At 40.9% G+C, this 19638-nt stretch overlaps 2 protein-coding genes across 2 annotated transcripts in view; one reads left to right on the top strand and one right to left on the bottom strand.

Annotated features, from left to right (window-relative positions):
• The window catches only part of cmtm6 (CKLF-like MARVEL transmembrane domain containing 6), a 29241-nt gene extending 10779 nt beyond the window's left edge, over window positions 1–18462 (top strand). Inside the window, exons 3-5 of the mRNA XM_049583414.1 lie at window positions 4578–4754; window positions 12405–12503; window positions 12781–18462. Of these exons, the coding sequence (XP_049439371.1) occupies window positions 4578–4754; window positions 12405–12503; window positions 12781–12945 (441 nt within the window). The 3' untranslated portion in view covers window positions 12946–18462. The remainder of the gene's footprint in view (window positions 1–4577; window positions 4755–12404; window positions 12504–12780) is intronic.
• Window positions 5087–11458, bottom strand: LOC125893005 (uncharacterized). The gene is made up of 4 exons (XM_049583411.1): window positions 10916–11458; window positions 8400–8949; window positions 8149–8283; window positions 5087–6441 (listed from the first exon to the last, which is right to left on the bottom strand). The coding sequence occupies exons 1-2, from the start codon at window positions 11273–11275 to the stop codon at window positions 8590–8592; spliced, it is 720 nt and encodes a 239-aa protein (XP_049439368.1). The 5' UTR covers window positions 11276–11458; the 3' UTR covers window positions 5087–6441; window positions 8149–8283; window positions 8400–8589.
• Window positions 18463–19638: the final 1176 nt, after the last annotated feature.

The raw sequence follows: 19638 nt of genomic DNA, 5'->3' as shown, positions 1-19638 counted from the left end.
CACAGAAATATTCCTGCTGTAAAAGGCGGCGGTGTAATGGGAACAGAGTCTGGAGTCTGGTTTACCACACCACCAAAATACACAGCAGGGAGGGAGCGAACTGCACTTATGTTCCCCGTCCTTTAAACTTCCACTCGTCTATTTTTTACATTGATAATGCCTCAGTTTACAGAGTAACTCCAGAGCATTTTAGCCTCGTTAGCTCCTAGTTTTGGTTTCATGGCACGTTTACCGTCTGGAGTTTGAGTTCGCTGCAACGGGAGACAGACGACAAGCTGTTTTCAGGCTCAGAGAGATGCTTCATCACCCTTTTCAAAGAGACGCTCACACATCTGTCTTAAAACAACACTCACATTTAAAGGGTGACTGGTCCCTGCAGTAACACTTTAAGACTTTCACACTAAATAATAATAATTGAATTGAATTGAATTTGAACAGATGAGTTTTAAGAAGTGATTTAAAAGGTGTCACTGATTCTGAAAGACTTGCATAGTAATACAGATATTTTAATCCCTGAACAGTGATACAAATATCTGCAAACTATTTATCAAGATTTTTAGAGCCCAAGGCACAATTTAGTAAAATATACAAAGAGTGCATTTTCCCCAGATGCCCCCCCCCCCCCCCCCAGGACAGTTTGACACACCTTGTTCTAGGTTTAAAAAAATAAGTTACACTGAAAACATCATCTTGTATTTACAGTGTCACTGGTTCACACATTTAGGAAAAAGGAAATTGTTGTATGTTCATAAATTACTGAGATAAAGAATTTGTCTTGATGTTGTTAACAATAGTTTATGTTGGCTTTTGAGTTCATTTTGAAAAAAAAAGAAGGAAAAAAAGGCAACAACTTGCGAGTTACAAAAAATTAAACAGTTGAACTCTACAGAATTAAAATGTGCTCGGGTTTAAATTAGGGATGATTGTGAAATTCTGGCCCAGTATCATCTAGAGATGTACCGATACCACTTTTTCCTTCCTGATACCGATTCTGATCCCTGAACCTTTGGTATCTGCCGATACCGAGTACGGATCCGATCCTGGCGCGTAAAATAAAAATGGATGGGATATGAATTGTTGTATGTCTTAACTCCTAAAACTCTATGTAAAATATTAAGAAATAAATACATAATAGTAGAATGAATGCAATAAACCTTTTTATTATTATTATTATCCAGTGTTGACACAGATCAAGACACAGGTTAAAGTGCAGCCACACAATTTGATAAAAAAGACATTTTAAAGGCTACAGTAGAATGCTTTATAAACTCCGCTCCATTTCCGTTTCGTTTGCTTGTAGCGTGCGTATGTGTAATGACGTGAGGCATTACGTGGTATCAGATTGATCATAGGCTGTACTCGCCGATACCACATTTTAGGCAGTATCAGAGGCCTTTCTGATACTGGTATCGGTATCAGTACAACTCCAGTGTCAATACAGGTGTTTAAAATAACTTTATGACTGAACTGATACTGACGACTATTTTGTTTGGAAGATCTTGAACATGTTTTCTATCGTCCTCGGGACAAAAGGACGCAGTTAGTATCAAGCCCTGTTATTCAGTACTGATGTGCCACTAATAAATGGGTGCACCCCGAGTTGAAATGTCGGCCTGTATGACGTTGATGCAGTAAACATGAGCAAAAGCCTAGTTTTGTCTTTTTGGTCACACTTCAGACTCCTGTTGTTGCAGCTCTATCTTCTTAAATTATTAATAAAATTACCCTGAAATATTGTGATATTATTTCAGGCCCATATCGCCTTCACCCAGCTGTGACACATTTTACTGTTCTCTGAAAATTGGAGCTCCTGCAGTTTGGATGTTGCACCTGGCCGCATTGTGTTCTTGATAATATTTAAATGTATTGTGCCCTGATATGTTTTTGTATGATACGTAATTTAAAACAGTATGGTGGAGGAAAAATAACAAGAGCCCAAAATGTACGGACACACACAACAGACAATTTTAAAACCGTGACTAAAGTGTGAGGAGGTTGAAGAGAAGAGGGCGTGACCGAGTGTGAAAGGCTCCAACTGTCCTCCCGCCCCACCTGACCCGCTCTCCCCTTAGAGATGTGATGATTAGTCGATTAATCTTATAAAACAGAAAAATAAGAAACATTTTGAGCTTCTGCAGTGTCTCTGATTTTCTGTTTCCCTCAGTCTCATTCGTGGAGCCGTTAAGTCACGCAGGGTTTTTATTTTTTTTAACTACTTTGACGTTCCTCCACAAAACGTTACTTTGGAATAAACGTCCTGTCGCTCACAGAGGGCGGCTGAACGTTAACAAACATCATGGATGTATGACACAGTTTTATCTCAGCAGCAGTTGTTTGTGTCCACAGAGCGAGCAGCCGCAGTCCTCTCTGCTCAGTATCAGCGGGCACGCCTTCACTGGATTGTACCATTAAACCCTCCTGTGTGGGGGGGTTGATCTGTCTCTCCAGCAGGACGGGGCTGACGTTCTCTTCCTGTTGAGGCGAGCGGTCTGAGCGGTTTTACAACAGTCACTTACTTTTAATGAAACACACACACACACAGTCAGCAGCTCTCAGTGTGGTTTTATACTGGTTTCATGCTCAGACTGGGAGCATAAATCAGTCACATTGAACACTGTGATGTTCAGATGAGTCATGTTCATATTGTGAAGATGAGTTTTATTTTATTGGAGAGATAACAGCGTTGATACAGAGAGGAAACACGAGGAGAAACGTGAGAGAGGGAGGAACGACACGCAGCAGAGTTTCCAACGTGGCGTTGAACCACAGATTTGTTTGTGTTATGAATCTGAACCACCAGACGCACCAGTGTCACAGTTTAGAGGCTGCGACTGTGTGCGCTGATTTATATCATACAGAGTCTGATATATTTATATACTTATACATGCATACACACTCAGTGGCCACTGCATTAGGTACACCTTGCTAGTACCAGGTTGGACCCCCTTTTTAATTCTTGATGTCACAGACTCAACAAGGTGCTGGAAACATTCCTCAGAGATGTTGGTCCATATTGACATGATGACATCACACAGTTGATCCGTGATGAGAATCTCCCGTTCCAGCACATCCCAAAGGTGCTCTATTGGACTGAGATCTGGTGACTGTGGAGGCCATTGGAGTACAGTGAACTCATTGTCATGTTTGAGATGATGTGAGCTTTGTGACATGGTGCGTTATCCTGCTGGAAGTAGCCATCAGAAGATGGGTACACTGTGGTCATAAAGGGATGGACACGCTCAGCAACAATACTCAGGTAGGCTGTGGTGTTTAAACCATGCTCAGTTGGTACTAAGAAAATCTCCCCCACACCATTACACCACCACCAGCAGCAGCAGCAGCCTGAAGCGTTGATACAAGGCAGGATGGATCCATGCTTCCATCTGAATGTGGTTTTTCCAATCTTCTATTGTCCAGTTTTGGTGAGAAAACCCGTGTGAATTGTAGCCTCAGTTTCCTGTTGTTAGCTGACAGGAGTGGCACCTGGTGTGGTCTTCTGCTGCTGTAGCCCATCTGCTTCAAGGTTGGACAAGGTGTTGTTGCTTCAGAGATGCTCTTCTGCACACCTTGGTTGGAACCAGTGCTTATTTGACTTCCTGTTGCCTTTCTATCATCTTGAACCAGTCTGGCCATTCTCCTCTGACCTCTGGCATCAACAAGGCATTTTGGCTCACTGGATATTTTCTCTTTTTGGGACCATCCTCTGTAAACCCTAGAGATGGTTGTGCTGAACATCCCAGTAAATACTCAGACCAGCCCGTCTGTGTGTGTGTGTGTTGCAGGTGTGTGATGATTCAATGAGAAGTGTTTTGTTCACGTGTCTCATAAACAGGATCATTAATGTCTCTGAGGACTGACATGTTGGATTTCATCTTTAAGATCTCAGGTTTTAATGTTGTAAGAATCATAAATGGATCCAAACTGCTGCTCTGTTTTACAAAATCTGACGAAGCTGTATCGGCTGATTTCCATTATTTAATCCTAAATGTTTTTGATGAGGATCTTTTAATTATGTTTTATCAGACAACAGTGACTTTTCACCCAGAGACATTTTCCAGTGTAAACATCAACCTGTCGGCGTCCTCTGGTGGACAAACTGTGTCTAACTGACCTTAAACACATCTTTGACATTTCTCTACTGACATTAACTTGTGTCAACTTTAGTGGGGCAGCACTGCACATGTGAAACTGGAGGTGTGGGACTCACACTCCGGAAGTTTTAATATGGCAAACACTTAATTTCCTTTATAATTTTTATGCATCAATTTAATCATGTGGAAGTCCTCTGTTACTTGAATGTTTTATTGGAGGGGGACAAATGCACATGTTCTGAATATTGAGGGGGAAGTGTCCCCTGCATAACCCCCAAAATCTCCACCTGTGTGTGTGTGTGTGTGTGTGTGTGTGTGTGTGTGTGTGTGTCATAGCCTGAAACAATCTGATAATTAGGACTGCAACTAACAATTGTGTTGGATCGATAGATAGATGTAACTCTTGTAACAGGCTGTGGTTTTAAATCCTGCTTAAATAAAGTTTACACAAACACTAACCAGGTGTCTCCCGTCTCTCTCCGTCAGCTGCTGTCCTTCGTGGCCTTCATCATGGAGGAGGTGGTGAACAGCTGCGTCAGCTGTGGCGCCCTCTACTTTTTTGAGTTTGTCAGCTGCACAGCTTTCCTCTTCACCCTGCTGCTCCTCATCCTCCTCTCCACCACGCTGCACACCAGGACAGGCATCACCTGCTGGCCCACCCTGGTAAGAGCTGAGGGTCACCTCCACCCTGATCCCATCACTCCTCCATATAAACGCCACCTGTCTGCCTCCGTCACAGACCGAGCTTTTTATCTGTTCCTTTGTTGATGGAATAGTTTGGAATTTTGGGAAATATATTTATGTTCTCTTCCTCTCTGAGAGTCAGAAGTTCAGGCTGACACCACTCTCATGTCGGTACAGTAACATGAAGCTGCAGCTGGTTAGCTTAGCTTAGCATAAAGACTGGAAACGGCTACCCTGGTTATTTGCTATCACAGAAATCCAGTGATAGTTCTCTTTTGACACTTTGTGATCCAGCACCCAACCCAGTGGGCTTCGGGGATGTGCGTGTCCTGTTCTTTATCATACAGTTCTCTGTACATCCCACACCTCTGACGTTTTACTGTCTTGTAGTCTCAGACACTTTCAGCAGTTTCACCTCATATTATATGAAGCAGCCTCCTTTATTTATTCATTCAGATTCAGAATACTTTATTAATCCCCGGAGGGAAATTGTTTTTGTTCCAATGCTCCGTGCAAAGTAGAAATACAGCATGAATGGAAACACGAGATAAAGATGAAGATATAATAAGATACTAAAATAGACAATGAAATAAATACAATAAAATATTAGACATTAAAATAAAATAAAATATTAAAGTAGACAATAAAATAAATAATAAAATAGTAAAGTAGACAATCTGAAATATATACAGTATACAGTGAAATGGTTGTAGCGTTATAAATGAAATAAGAATGAGTAATTATATTGTGTGTTTTGTTTTATAAATAGCCAAATGAGTCCGATCATCAGAGGGAGGAGTTGTACAGTTTAATGGCCACAGGTAAGAATGACTTCCTGTGGCGCTCAGTGGTGCATTTAGGAGCAATCAGTCTCTGGCTGAAGGTGCTCCTCTGTTCGACCAGAGCGTTGTGGAGAGGGTGAGAGCCATGCTGAAGTATCGCCCGCACCTTCGACAGGTTCTAATGATGTTGCTCGTAATTAACACCCCGCCTCTTTAACATGAGAGCGCTCATGGCTGATATGAAAACCCAGACTTGACTGAACTAGTTGATAACCAGCTTTGTGTTACCGCTGATCCAAATAGCCAGTGTGACGGGTTAGTCAAACCAGATAACAAGAAGATATCCTGGGTACGTTGAACTGGTTTCGTAGCACAGGCCTCTGGTGTTCAGGGGGCAGAGTTGTCTCAAATGTCAGATCATAACACAGTGATAAACGATGCACACACTGCATCATATGGGACCTTCTCACTGAGTGACACATACGGACACAAACACACATTCACACTGACTCTTTATTGCAGTGATGTCAGTTACACCCAGCTTTATCTGCACGTCATCACCTGTGTTTGAATATTAAAACTATGTTCAGGAGCCATTATAAAAAACACCAGATTATGTTTACAAAAAGTATTCTCCAGTCATGCTCATGATGCAGCATGAACATGTCTGTGATGTGCTGACAGTCTGTTTGGTCCGTCATAACGACCAGAGTCAGAGCCGCTCTCTGAGCAGCCACAGTGTGCGGTGAAGCTGTCTCTGTTATTGTGTCCACGTCTCAGTGCTGCAGCTTCAGCACCAAACACACCCCCTCCTGCTGAATGATTGAGCTTCACAGGTTTATTATCCATGACCTGAATCTTCTCCTCCGTAAGAAATGGCTCACCTACAAAAAAAGGACAAAGATTTGGGAGATCATTAATGTCATATATTGATAACAACAACTCTCCCCGTCCAGCACGTAACTCTTATATATTAAAGAAGTGTGAAACCACGGCTTTAAAAGGAGGAAGTAACAAAGATGTGTACTCGCAAATTAAAGATGCTCGACTGTCTCAGTTTCAAGAGTGTGATGTTACACCCTGTCACGGTTATTCAGAGGATGTGTTCACATGCACAGCAGTTACCTGGTTACTGTAATCCACACACACACACACAAACACACGCACACGCACACACACGCACACGCACAGAGGTCAGTAATCAGGATCTGCTTTGTTCCTGACTTTATCCTGAAGCACATCTGTCTGATTGGAACTAAGGAGCTGCTTGTTTGATCACAGTTTCTCTCCTCACACTCTGAACGTGCCTGAACAGTCAAATGTTGAGCAGCAGAAACCAGCTTGTTAATTTCAGTTTCGGTCAGACATCAGGTGGAATTCTGTATTTTCATCCAGCTGCTGTGAAGCTCTCTGTGTCTGTTGTTCTGCACATGCTCACATTAATCGAACTTTTTTTTTTTCAATTATGATTTCGGCTTCCAACGGCTATGATGACAGAACGATCGGGATGAAACAATTGCTGCACCGCACTGTCTTCACAAAAATGCTCACGTTTTGTCTTGTACTCGCAGTGTTTGCCAACTTTTTGACTTTCTCACTGGATTTAACAACTCTTTAGACCCTTTATTGACTTTATCTGTAAAATATAACCCACCGCAGGTTCAGCCTTTAGAGCTAACATTTCATTTACGGCATCACCTGAATATGTTGATCAGCAGAACTGAGTCAGGTACATTGCTAACAAGCTCACATTCCTGGTAGTTTACTTTATGATATGTGAATGCTGGATTTTTACTTTTTACCCAGAGGTCATCATGTTGAAAGATGAAAAAGCTGTTACTGTGAAAACTTTCAGAGTTATGAAATCCTTTCTGAGTATTGCAAACTGTTTCTGGGCAGAGTTTCTTGGAACTGGACTTCCTGGATGTTCTATTCTCTGAGTCTAAGTAACCAGGACAGGGTTTGATGAGGGAGGCTCATTGTCGTGTTTCTGCTTCAACAGCATTGTTGCCTCACAACACAAGGGTTCCTCATGCAACAGGGTTCCTGGTTTGAACCTGGTGTGGGGGGGCCCCTCTGTGCAGAGTTTGCGTGTTCTCCCCGTGTCAGCGTGGGTTTCCTCCAGGTGCTGCAGCTTCCTCCCACAGTCCAAAGACATGCAGGTTAATTGGTGACTCTAAATTGTCCGTAGGTGTGAATGTGAGTGTGAATGGTTGTCTGTCTCTATGTGTCAGCCCTGTGATAGTCTGCTGACCTGTCCAGGGTGAACCCTGCCTCTCACCCAGTGCCAGCTGGGATAGGCTCCACCCCCTCATGACCCCTAACAGGATAAGCGGTTATGGAAAAATGAATGAAGGTAATCGTGTCGAAAGATAAAATAGCTGTTACTGTGAAAACTTTCCAGAGTTACGAAATCCTCTGAGTATTACAAACTGTTTGTGGGCAGAGTTTCTTGGAATTGGACTTCCTGTCTGAGTAACCAGGACAGGGTTTGATGAGGGAGGTTCACTGTCACATGTTTCTGCTTCAGGATGAAGCAGAGACTTCTACCTCTGAAGTCTTCCTTTGTATCTGCTGAAAATGATACTGACCCTTTCTTGCTGTATGTCGGGGTGGTGCTCATGATGCGCTGTATGTCAGAGTAGCCACGTCAGCTCCATGGTCCCAAAGCTCAGGTCGTCCTCTTATGAAGCTGATTGTCTCCACAGCAACAGAACAGATGGATTCTGTCACCAAAAACACATTAATACGAATTATTAGGAGGAAATACAGACTGACAGACAGCTTTATGCAGAACTGGAATAATGTCTAAAAGAATTTCACATGAACACAAACAGCTGACCTGCACCACTTTGTTTCCTTTGTGGGGTCCAACATGAAGGTGTGGTGCAGCCCTGAGCACAGCTGGATCAGCAGATGTGGTTCAGCAGTTGCCGTCTCAGGCTCAGTGTTTCTGATTATTAAAAAGTCTCCTCCTCATATCAAACGCTGGTCCAGTGAACAGAACGGCAGCAGCAGTGAGCAGCTGCGGTTTATGGAAGTATGTCTCTCAGGTGAGGAGAGGACTTCCACACACCGGAGTGTCCGCCAGGACAGCTCCACTTCACCCTCATCTGTGCACCTGAGTGGAACACCTCCTTCTCTACGATGGGTTCTCCGCATGTCTGACACCTCCTGAACAGCTCCATCAGGCTGCGGTTATAAACAATAGTGCAGTCCTTGTCGGCGTCTTCGTCAGACTCGTCAGATGTTGTCGCTGAGTTGAACTCTGGTTCTGAGTGGAAGCTGTCGTCACGAGGGTCGACTGACACCACGATGCAGAAGCTTTCGTCGGATGCTGCTGCTGCTGCTGGAGGAGACTGAGAGGAGCTCCCTGCAGCTCCACCGGCCACCTGCCAACAACAGAACCAGATCATGGAGATGAGAGATAGAGATGACAAAGAAATTTATATGCAAGTATGAAGACAGTTCTCAACGTAAAAGGAAGTATGAATGAGCCTTAAAGGATAACTTAGTATTTTTCAACCTGGGCCTCTTTTTCCTCCATATTTTTGTGTCTAAGTGACTAATCAAGAAAAGTTTTTGAAATCAGTCCAATGAAGCAGCTGCAGCTGGCAAAAGCAAAATCGGCTGCTCTGAAACCACACGGGGCAGGTGTGCACCGTCAATGTACGTCCAGTGAAAATGTTTGTTTTTGCCACTGACAGGCTCAGATGGTTATTATAAGTGTCTGACAACATTATGGAAAGGATCCCTACAGGGTAAGACCTTTTTGTCAAGGACTAAGCTCCTTTTTGTGTCAACAGAAACAACTGTAAAAATCACTACTGCCAAAACCCACCAGACTCTATTCAAATTCCACTGCTCAAACAATCACCAGCTCTGGTATGGTTCAAATTAACCCTTAATTCCCCCACTTAAATGTGAAAATATGCTGCCTCTATATACGCTTAAATTCCTCTTAATTTAAATGGAGTCTGGTTGGTTTGGTGATGGCGGTTTTGGGGCTGTCTATAGTTTAGCAAAAAGGATCTTGCTCTTTGACAAAAAGGTCTATCTCTGCATGTGTCCTTTCCATAAAGAGTAAGCTACGAACAGCCCCAAAATCACCATCACCAAACCAACCAGACTCCATTTAAATTAAGAGGAATTTAAGCATGGAAAGCATCAGCACATTTTCACCTAAACCTGGGGAAATTAAGGGTTTATTTGAACCAAATCAGAGTTGGTGATTGTTCGAGCAGTGGAAAGACGAACCAAGACAGCCTTTTTTTTGTTGTATTTTGCTTCTGTTGACTTTGAATGAAGTTTGTCTTACGATGATAAAAGTACTGTTTATTTAAATAGAGTCTGGTGGGTTTGGCAATAGTGATTTTTAAGGCTGTTTCTAGTTACACAAAAAGATCTTAGTCTCTGTCTGAAAAGTCTAATTCTGCATCGGTCCTTTCCATAATGTTGTCTAGAGTTGGGTTGGTATTAGGAAAAAAAGGGTCAGGTTTTTGTGAAAAACCGCATCAAGTCGGTAATACCGGATTTTCGGCACTTGGGGGCGGAATTGACTCATTTAAAATAAAAAACGACCATAGGACCACAGAGTGACAGTAACACGTTTCTTTTATTCCTTACAAATAAATTTGCAGGTTTAGCTTACTCAATCAGTGCAAACAAGGGTTGCCTATTTCGTCTGGCTCAAAGCCAAAGTGTTGCCATATTGGCGCATTCTTAGATTTCTTCGAGACTAAATTGTCCGCCATTATCGATTCCCCGTCACTGTTAAACAAACTCCAGGCTACAGTAGAGGCCTCGGCGCATGCACACTCGTATCCCCTAGCTCACACAGGCTGTAAAATGACGTATGCGGTCCGGTCAGTCTAAAAAAAAAAAAAACCCGGTCCAAGACGGAGTACCGAACCAAATTGGTATTACCGAGAACCGACCCAACCCTAATGTTGTCAGACACTTATAATAACAATCTGAGCCTGTCAGTGGCAAAAACAAACACTTTTAATGGACATTTATTGACAATGCACAGTTGCCCCATGTGGTTACACATTGAAGCCAGTTTTGCTGTGGTTTGCTGCAGCCCTCTCACACAATACTGGACCAGTATCAAAGCTTGTTGTTCCCAACAAAGTCATGGGGAAACAGGGTTCAGGTTGAAAATATCTAAGTTATCCTTTAAGGCAGGTAAAAGGGGGCCCCCGTCCCCCAATTAATTGAATCCGCCTCTGTTAAAGTCACTGACAGGTTAAACCTTCATTATTAAAGTCAAATGTGTTGCTGCTGACACGGACGGAAGAATCAAAGACACCTGGACTTGACTAACTACAGTCAGTGTTACCTATAATGAGTATTTACCTGAGTTCTGGTTCTCTTTGGAGCCGGCGGAGATGTGTCAGCGCTGCCCGGCTCACCGTGCTGTCTCCCGGGGAACACTGACGGCACAGCGCCGCTCTTCAACACCGGCTTGGGCGCGATGTTCAGTATCTTAGCACGGAAGTCCTCTTCGTAGTCCTCCGGCTGGAAGTGCAGACTGCACACTCTTACCCCGCTGTATTTCGACACCGGGGTGTTTTCATCAAACCTCGGGTTCTGTATCGCCTTCAGCCATATTTTACAGCGCTGCGGGTCTCTGGTTGGTAAACCGTGGAAAATAACCCCCATAGACTTCGCCTCGTCGTAGCCTTTACACCCGGGAACACAACACCTCCACGGCATCGGGGCAGCGCCGAGCGATCCACAAACAACTGAACAAGTGTGAATTGTAAAAAAATAACTTACATTGTACTGTAGCGGTGAAATATTTGTTTGTTTGTCATGTAATCACAGGCTGTGTAATGCAGGGAGGACGTTAGCTTAACAGTCAGCAACTTCCGTTATTCTTCTTCTTCTTCTACTAACCGATTTCCGGCAGGTTGTAACCTGTGAGGCGCAGTGCTGCCCCCCACAGGCAGTACTTTTTAAAATAGCCACAGGTAATGGGCAGCACAGGTGAAAGAAGTACTCAGATCTTTCACGTGGGTCTGAACTCAGATTAGTTTTCTCTGACAGAGATTAAACGAGAGCATAAATCGAGAGGTGTTGAGCTTTTCAAATGATGATCAGTAAGTGTGTGCTCGTAAATCAGCCCTTAAACCTGTCAAACACTGCTGAAGACACGACACACACACTATTTTATACAACCTGTCACCTTGATTTTGATTCCTGATCCACGATCACTGGATTAGATTAAAGGGAAAAACACAGAAAACACAAGGACTAAAATGTTTTGAGTTTTCATTGACTGAATCTGTGAAAGATAAAAATGACTAAAATGTGATTAAAACTAATAAACAGTTTTATCTCAAGACTAAATCTAAAATAGGTGTCAAAATGAACTCTGGTGGTCACCCTAACAACTAAAAATAGTCGCCATTTCCTTTGGTACTAATCAAATCACGATAGCAAACAGTACAATGTCCTCTCTGTTGATTCTGTTTCTTTGGTCCCAGCCAATCACAGCCCAGCAGGGCGGGACGAAGCGAAGCAAAGTTAGTTTGATCCCTACAAAGATGATTTCTGTGTGTGTGTGTGTGTGTGTGTGTGTGTTAGACAAAGCACGTGTAGCCTGTTAGCTCTGGAGGAGCTGGCAGGTGGATGTTGTCTCCTCTGAACAGATCCAGGCTAACTGTTCCCATCTGTTTCCAGTCTTTATGCTAAGCTAAGCTAACCAGCTGCTGCCTGTAGCTTCATGTTCACTGTACAGACGTGAGAGGGAAGTGAATCAGCATGTTTTCCTTTAAAGTGAACACGAGACAAAGTCCTCAACTAATCATCTTCATCATCATCTTCTTCTTCTGTTTGGCAGGACTTCGTGTATACCGCTGTCATCGCTGTGTTGTTCCTCATCGCCTCCGTCGTTTTTGCTTCAGACAATGGAAACACGACGATGGAGAGAAGTGCTGTGGTGAGGAAACATCAAACTCACACTGCTCTCCTTTGTTACCTCCTTATTTCCTCCTCTACCTCCTTCTTTCCTTTATTACTTCCAACTGTCCTCCTTCACCTCCTCCTTTCCTTTCATACCTCCTCCGTTTCTTTTTTACGTCCTTATTTCCTCCTCTACCTCCTTATTTTCTGTCTCCTCCTTCCTTCCACCTTCCTTTCTTTCCTATTTGATAATTAAAGTTAACTTTCTCTCAGATTTTTTAAAATATAGTTTATGGCTCCATCTCCTCCTGCAGGCGTTTGGCTTCTTGGCGTCAGTGATATTTATCATTGACCTCGGCTTGTTCGTGAAGGATCGTGGGATTCCCTTTAAGAAAGATGCAAAGCAGCAGCCCAGTAACGGCGGCCCGGCGATAGTGGAGGCTCAGCCTGAGACGGAGAAACTCAACGCTGCAGAATAAGTCTGTTTCTATGTTCATGCGTTTGTTACGCAGAGGTCACATGATTTTACGCACTATTCTTTTACCGTGGCGACAGGAGGTGGAGCGGCCATTTTGAAAGTCATTTTAAACTCTGGTTTTAGTCGTTCATCGCTCAGGACGCTCTGTGCTGCAATCATCAACATAATCAATGCTCCAATAACAAATCGATCGCAGTGCAGAGCGTCCGTCAGTTTTTTAAAACCAGCAGGTGTGTTCTGTGTTTAATTTAACAAACAGGAAGTAGACGTCTCTTCCTGTTTGTTAAAAACCTTTTTGAAAGAAGAAGAGAGACACTAAACCACAGAACCCCTAAATACTGTAAAGTCTATTTTTATCAGAGGTCGACACTCCAGCAACACCTGTAGTAGAACTAGACAACAACTTAATAACAACACGGACGCGTCTCTGCTCGTGGTGTCACAATAATGTTGTTCAGTACACGACACGTGTCGCTGGAGTTTTGACGTCTTCAGATTTGTTTCCCTTCTTCATGCACCTTGGAAGTAGGTGAAGCTGTGCCAGAAACCTCCACCCTGCTTCTGCCCTACAGTTTATTTTTTAAACAGCACAATGAATTTAATCAATATATGGCTTTTCTTTTTTATTATTAAAGGTATACTGTGCAGGATTGTTGGCTGAACATGCTCACCAGCGAAAGTAAAAGTCAAGCAGAGATTCTTCCTGTTTAGTGTTCTGCGTGGCAATATTTGCTTTTTTATTTGTTTGTTTGTTCATTTTCGGGGCTGTTTCTCTTGGATGCCTGCTGCGTACCGTCTGGCACCTGGTTGCTACGGTTTTTTAAAAAAAACACATTAAACACACATTAAACATGTCTTAATAGAGACAGTTTCAAACGCAAATCAGCTTCACTATAACTCGCAGCATTCACAGACAAACACACACTTGTCTTTATCTGGACACATTTTCCAAACAAATATAACATGCTAACATTATTAGCACAAGCCTATGGCATTTTACATTGTATAAATTAGCCTAGCGACTTGCAGAGATTTCCTCTGCTCATATGAAGCCAGGATAAATCACACACAGTGTGTGGAGGCTTTATTGTCTTTGCAATTTATTGTTTCTTATCTGTGAAATTAAAGTAAATTAAAGCTTTGTTTCCACTGAGGGAAATGGTTTCAGCTTACAGAGACAGACAGGAGGTCTGCGTCACCACGACGTGTAAGTTACATTTCTGGGGAGGTGCACGTCAGGGTACAGCGTAGGTTACAGCTTCAGTTCAGTGCAGAAATGTAAATTCTGCCATAGAGTGGGTCATAGGTGCTGATTTAAGAGAGATTTACACTTACGATGTAACCGTACATAGCAGAGGCCGCTAGGCTAATTCAAACAATGTAAAATGCCATAGGCTTGTGCTAATAACATTAGCATGTTGTATTTGTGGGGAAAATGTGTCCAGATAAAGACAAGTGTTTTGTCTTGTGAGTTATAATGAAGCTGACTTGTGTACTTGTGTTTGAAATTGTCGTAATCTGAGTCTATACATTGTTTGTTAGCAAAATCCTGCGTAGTATACTTTTAAATATCTTGAATTTAAAATTGTCTTTGTCTAAACTTGCCTTGAAACACATTTAGTTTAAATTGTCCCCAAAAATCAAATTCTGTGTCATAAAATTTTCCCAATTCACTGAACAGTTTTTGGTGTAAGTCGCTGGTTCCCCACCTGTGGGTCAGGACGCTCTGTGGGGTCCAAGATTAATCTGAGGGGTCACGAATGATCAGAAAGGAAAAACAAATCACATTGCACGCATTAAGCTCCTCAGACCACAAAAATCTTTTAAATGAAACAATCAGATGAGGAGAGATCACTGTGGTGTCAGAAACAATACAGTGTGGTATTAATTTTTTTCTGTTCGGGCCCTGACGCCTCAAAAAAGGACAGATTTCGACAGATTTTATAGTTTGTGCTGAAATGAAGGAACTCTGCTCAACAAAGAAAATGTGTCTTTATAATGATTTTAAAAACAATTAAAGTATCTCCATAACCAGTCTCGAACAGCAGCAACAAGTCGTTTCTGATTATAAGTAATAATCTGAAATAAAACAGATTATTGCTTCAACTAGAATCTGATGATGAACAGTCAAACATTACATCTCATTTCTACACAGACCAGCAGGTGGAGCTGTTTGATTTAACATCCTCTCCTCTGGACCTGTGCGGAGGGTTTGTTTTTTTCTGCTGCTCAAGTCAATGCTGCAGAGTTTCTTAACATGCATCAAACTTTTCATCATTACAAGAAAGGAGACTCTTTTTTTTAATCCAAAATCCAGTAAAACTAACTGAAATAAATCCTGAGATTCACTGTGTTTTGACAGATTCAGTTCTGACACTTTGGGGCTTCCATATGTCACAAAAAGACCTGAACGGCCAAAGATTCAAACACTTTATTTCTGTTTTCCTCGTGTTAACAAGTTACTTTGGTCATGATCTTGAAATAGAAAATGTTTTCCCGAGTGACGTGGTAATTATCTTGAGATCTCAAGATAACGAAGTTCCTGAAATAATGAGATATAGGTGCCCCAGATATATAAAGCCTTAATCCTGCTGGAACCTTTCCATCGTGTGTGGCAATGTCAGATGACAAAGAGCAGATCATTACATCACATTCCTCTTGAGTCAAGGCTGATTTATGCAACGTGCTTCATTATTTTATGCCCTGCTGTTATAGATTATATACACAGTCTTTTTTATTAGATTTTTTTATTTGTACACATAAAACTGCATAAAATCCAAATAGTAAAAAAGAAAAAATGACATAAACATGAAAATAACGACAGAGAAATGCAGATTTAATGTTACTGTGGTGGATATATATCTGCAAAGTTATAAATTAAATAGTGCATCCTGATTGTGTGCGAACAGTACGTTCTTCTGACGCGCAGCTGCAGCACCGACTGAAAGTACAAAGAAAAGAATGTAATTTCAAACGCACCCTAAATCTGGATCATGTTCGTAGAGACGAGACGTTCAGCCGAACACACCTGAGATGTTTTTCTTTGTTGAGTTTTCAGACACCAAACATTCAGCACACAAACATCACCAAAACCTTCCTGAGAGCCAAAAGCACCTGGTTCACTCTGACGAGGTGGATAAACATCTGACCTCTGACCTCCCTGTGGACCAATCACTTCATTATTCCACCACTTTGTTTCCAGCTTCGTTCCTGAATTGTTCTCTGTCAGACCTTTAATCTGAAGCAGCCTCGTGACAGAGACGGCTCTGTGTGTTTTTATTTCGCCTGTTTCCTGTTTCTAAAGGCTGAAATATATGGTTTTGATATTGTTTTATATTCTCAAGCTTTTATTGGTTTTGACTTCATAATCTATTTGATCATGTTCACAGTTTTTTATTTTAAATGTTTTAATCATCTTAATCGCTCTGTGTTGTTTTAGGTGAATGTTTTATGAAGGAAATGTTTCTACAAATCATTACATGAGGAAAAGTAATCAGCTGTTTGTCATCCCGTCTGGATTTTACTGGTCGTAGTTGTTTAGTTGTTTCACTTTTTTTTCTCCTCAGGCGAGACGCACCAGGTGAAAACATTTTCATGCACTGGTCAGTTTTGAGATTTGGGGCTCTTCAGCTCCCGTATCAAGTCTGGTTTCAGACTAGTGTAACGAAAACATCCAAATCACACATGTAGGTGTTCATGTCGCAGTCGTTCAGATTTCTCCTTTTGAAAATTTTAGCAAAACTGGCATGTTTAATAATATCTTATTTGGATATTTAAAAATGCAATTGCAGAAAACTTTTTATACAAAAAAATAACTGTCTTAATGTAGGGAAGTTTCATGGTGACATCTGTAAGTTAAAGTCTTTTCACCTGGGGTGTCTCTCTTTGATAAAAAGGAATTTTTACTGTTTAACAGTTTAAAGGAATTCTTCACCCGAACGTGTCGATGGTTAAGTTATTATACCAACCCAAAATATCTTTGTTCAAGGTTATGGTTTTAATGGTTTCAGGGTTTAATCACTTAAATGAAGGACTAAAAACCATCACAGACTATTTCATGCAGGATCATAATGGGCCCCTGGGCACAGACATATAAAGGGCCCCCAAACCCACCTTCATAAGAGCAAGACCTCCACACTGACCTGTTTGATTTGAGAGGTTGTTTTGTGTTTCTTTGTGGTCCGCTTTGTCTCTTTTTGTACCATGTTGTGTGTTTTTTTTTTTTAATCTATGTGCAGTTGTTTTATGTCTCTTTGAGGTCCTGTCATGTCCCTTTGAAGTTGTTTTACATGTCTTTGTGGTCATTTTGAGTCTCTTTGCAGTTGTTTTGTGTCTTTGTGGGCATTTTGTGTCACTCTGTGGTCGCTGTGTGCCTCTTTGTAGTTGTTTCGGGCCCTTGTGCCTGTGCCAGGTGATCCAGTTCACGATGTCTGGGATCAAATCAAAATAATCACATTTGGGTGAAATATTCCTTTAATATTTTGGCTGTGATTGCCAGCCAATCACTTGAAGAGTTAAAATCCCTTCAGCCTCCATGGTACAAAGAGTTTGTTCATCACATTAACACATTCTGAAAAGTTGATTTTTTTCGGCTCATGTTTAAACTTTTATGCCCAGAAAGTGAAGCGGACTGCAAGTCAAAAACACAAACAACCAACTGCCATCTGTCCTTCATGTGTGTGAAATGTTTCCAAATGTTTAAAGATGAAAAGTATTTTGTTCTTTTGCATTGTTTTTAAAGAGTGGTCACATTTTTCTACTTTCACTTTGTGTCCAATGTCTGAAATTTGTAAATTTAGGTAGTAGTGTGAAGCGAGCGCGTCAGAATCATGAGATGTTTGATGTAACTGTGACATAATCATGAGATGTCGAGTCTTAATTTTGACACATTAATAATGTACACTTGTGTTGGACTTCCGCACAGAAGGGACCTGATTTTGTGGAGAAAAGATCATCTGTTAAAAAAAGAAACACACATCACAGATTAAAACCACAGAAACCATCAGATTTAATTCAGGGTCCAAACAGTTAACGATGGACAACGAAATCTAAGGGTTTTAATTTTCTATGTTTGATTTTCTCTCGCCTTACAGTGACGTTTATAATCGTGGGAACAACATTCTGACAGTCAGACAGTATATTGATAAATAATGATTAAATACACTGGAAAACCAAGTGGGAATCTTTTTAAATAAAGATATATTTTCTCAATCGCGTCAGTCAGACAATCCAGAAATCTGTTTTTATATCAAGATGATTGACTTTCATGTTCCAAGGGGAGATTATTTTGAAGAAAATAAATGTTTTTGTAATATATATATTTCCATGATATTTCTCTGTTCTGTGCCTGTAAAAATAGATTAGTTTTTCATCCAGATTAGTTTTTCATCCATAACACAAAATACTGTATGAAGGTACAGTAAAGATTCACTTTGTCTTTGAAATTTGCTGCAGTTTAATTTCTGATTTCATCATTGTATTATTCTGTCATGTAATAAACACATTTTCAAGAAATAAATGTGCGGGTTTTAGTTAATATTAATTATTCATAAATTGATTGTTAAAGTATATAATTGTCATAGTTTTTATGTTATTTCAAGCACAGTAAGGTGAATTTTATACTGAAGCTAAAACTGCATTGTATACTCTATTAGTTAAAAATCAATAACAACATATTACCTCAAAAATACGCCATAGTGTACATGTCCAGTAACAATGTCTGAAACAAAAACTCAAACAGCTGCTGCTCATCTGGAAGATATTATAAAACACATTCAATCATTTGTCAATTATTTGTTACATTCATTCTAACATTTCTGTAATCAGTTTTTCAGTCCCTGCTTCATGTTACAGATCTGGAGCGGCTCTGTAAATGCAGATTTGTGTTGTTTGATATCTCCCTGTGATTACATCTCACACTATACTCTCAGAATGCAGTTAAGTTTTTTATAATGTGCTTTTTTGTGTGAGTGAGAAAAATGTTTAAATGGGGCACAAATATGCTTTGTCTTTCACCTGGAGAGCCGTGTCATTTGTCCACATACTTTTGGCCAGTTAGTGTAATGGTGCAATACTTGAAGTACATTTTCCTGATGTACTTAAATTTAAGTAACATTTTCAATGCAGGACTTTTACTTGGAGTATTGGAGTATTTTTACTTCAGTACAGGATCTGAATACTTCCTTTTTTTATTATTATTTTAAACTTTGTATTAACAATTTCATCACGATGCATTTTGTGGTCAACACATTCAGTTTGTATATCCTCCTGAGACCCTGCATCCTCATATGAGGACATCACATTTTGGGTTTACTGGACCGTATACTTCATTCTGCTTAACTTAGACCTGTTGTCCTTGTTCGTGGACACTTTTGTGTCCCATCTAGTGGTAGTAAGAGCACAACACACTAATCCATGTAAAAACAAGATGGCACCTGATCACATTTGATAGTTGAAACTTGATTACTTAAGATTAATAAACTTTGTAATTTGATATGGCTACAAACGTTACCAAATTTAGCAACAGTAACAAGCTAAAACGCTGTTAATTAGAAAGTACTCATTTGAAGAATTTATCATCAGCTCACTGAAGGACATTGGGATTTTATTTTCATCTCTTTTGAGGAGACTGGGACTTAACCATTGTTGACAGTGTGTAGTTTTTTATACTTATCAGGTCCTACTAATCCCAAAT

The sequence above is a fragment of the Epinephelus fuscoguttatus genome, linkage group LG8 (genome assembly GCF_011397635.1).
Source record: "Epinephelus fuscoguttatus linkage group LG8, E.fuscoguttatus.final_Chr_v1".
Classification (NCBI taxonomy): domain Eukaryota; kingdom Metazoa; phylum Chordata; class Actinopteri; order Perciformes; family Serranidae; genus Epinephelus; species Epinephelus fuscoguttatus.
Note: the sequence above shows the minus strand (reverse complement) of the source record. Positions and strands in the feature narration are given on the sequence as shown.

Coding starts and splice junctions, on each gene's coding strand:
- LOC125893005 (XM_049583411.1), bottom strand. CDS start 11,275: ATGCCGTGGAGGTGTTGTGTTCCCGGGTGTAAAGGCTACGACGAGGCG. Junction 8,950..10,915: donor CAAAGAGAACCAGAACTCAG/GTAAATACTCAT, acceptor TGTTGTTGGCAG/GTGGCCGGTGGAGCTGCAGG.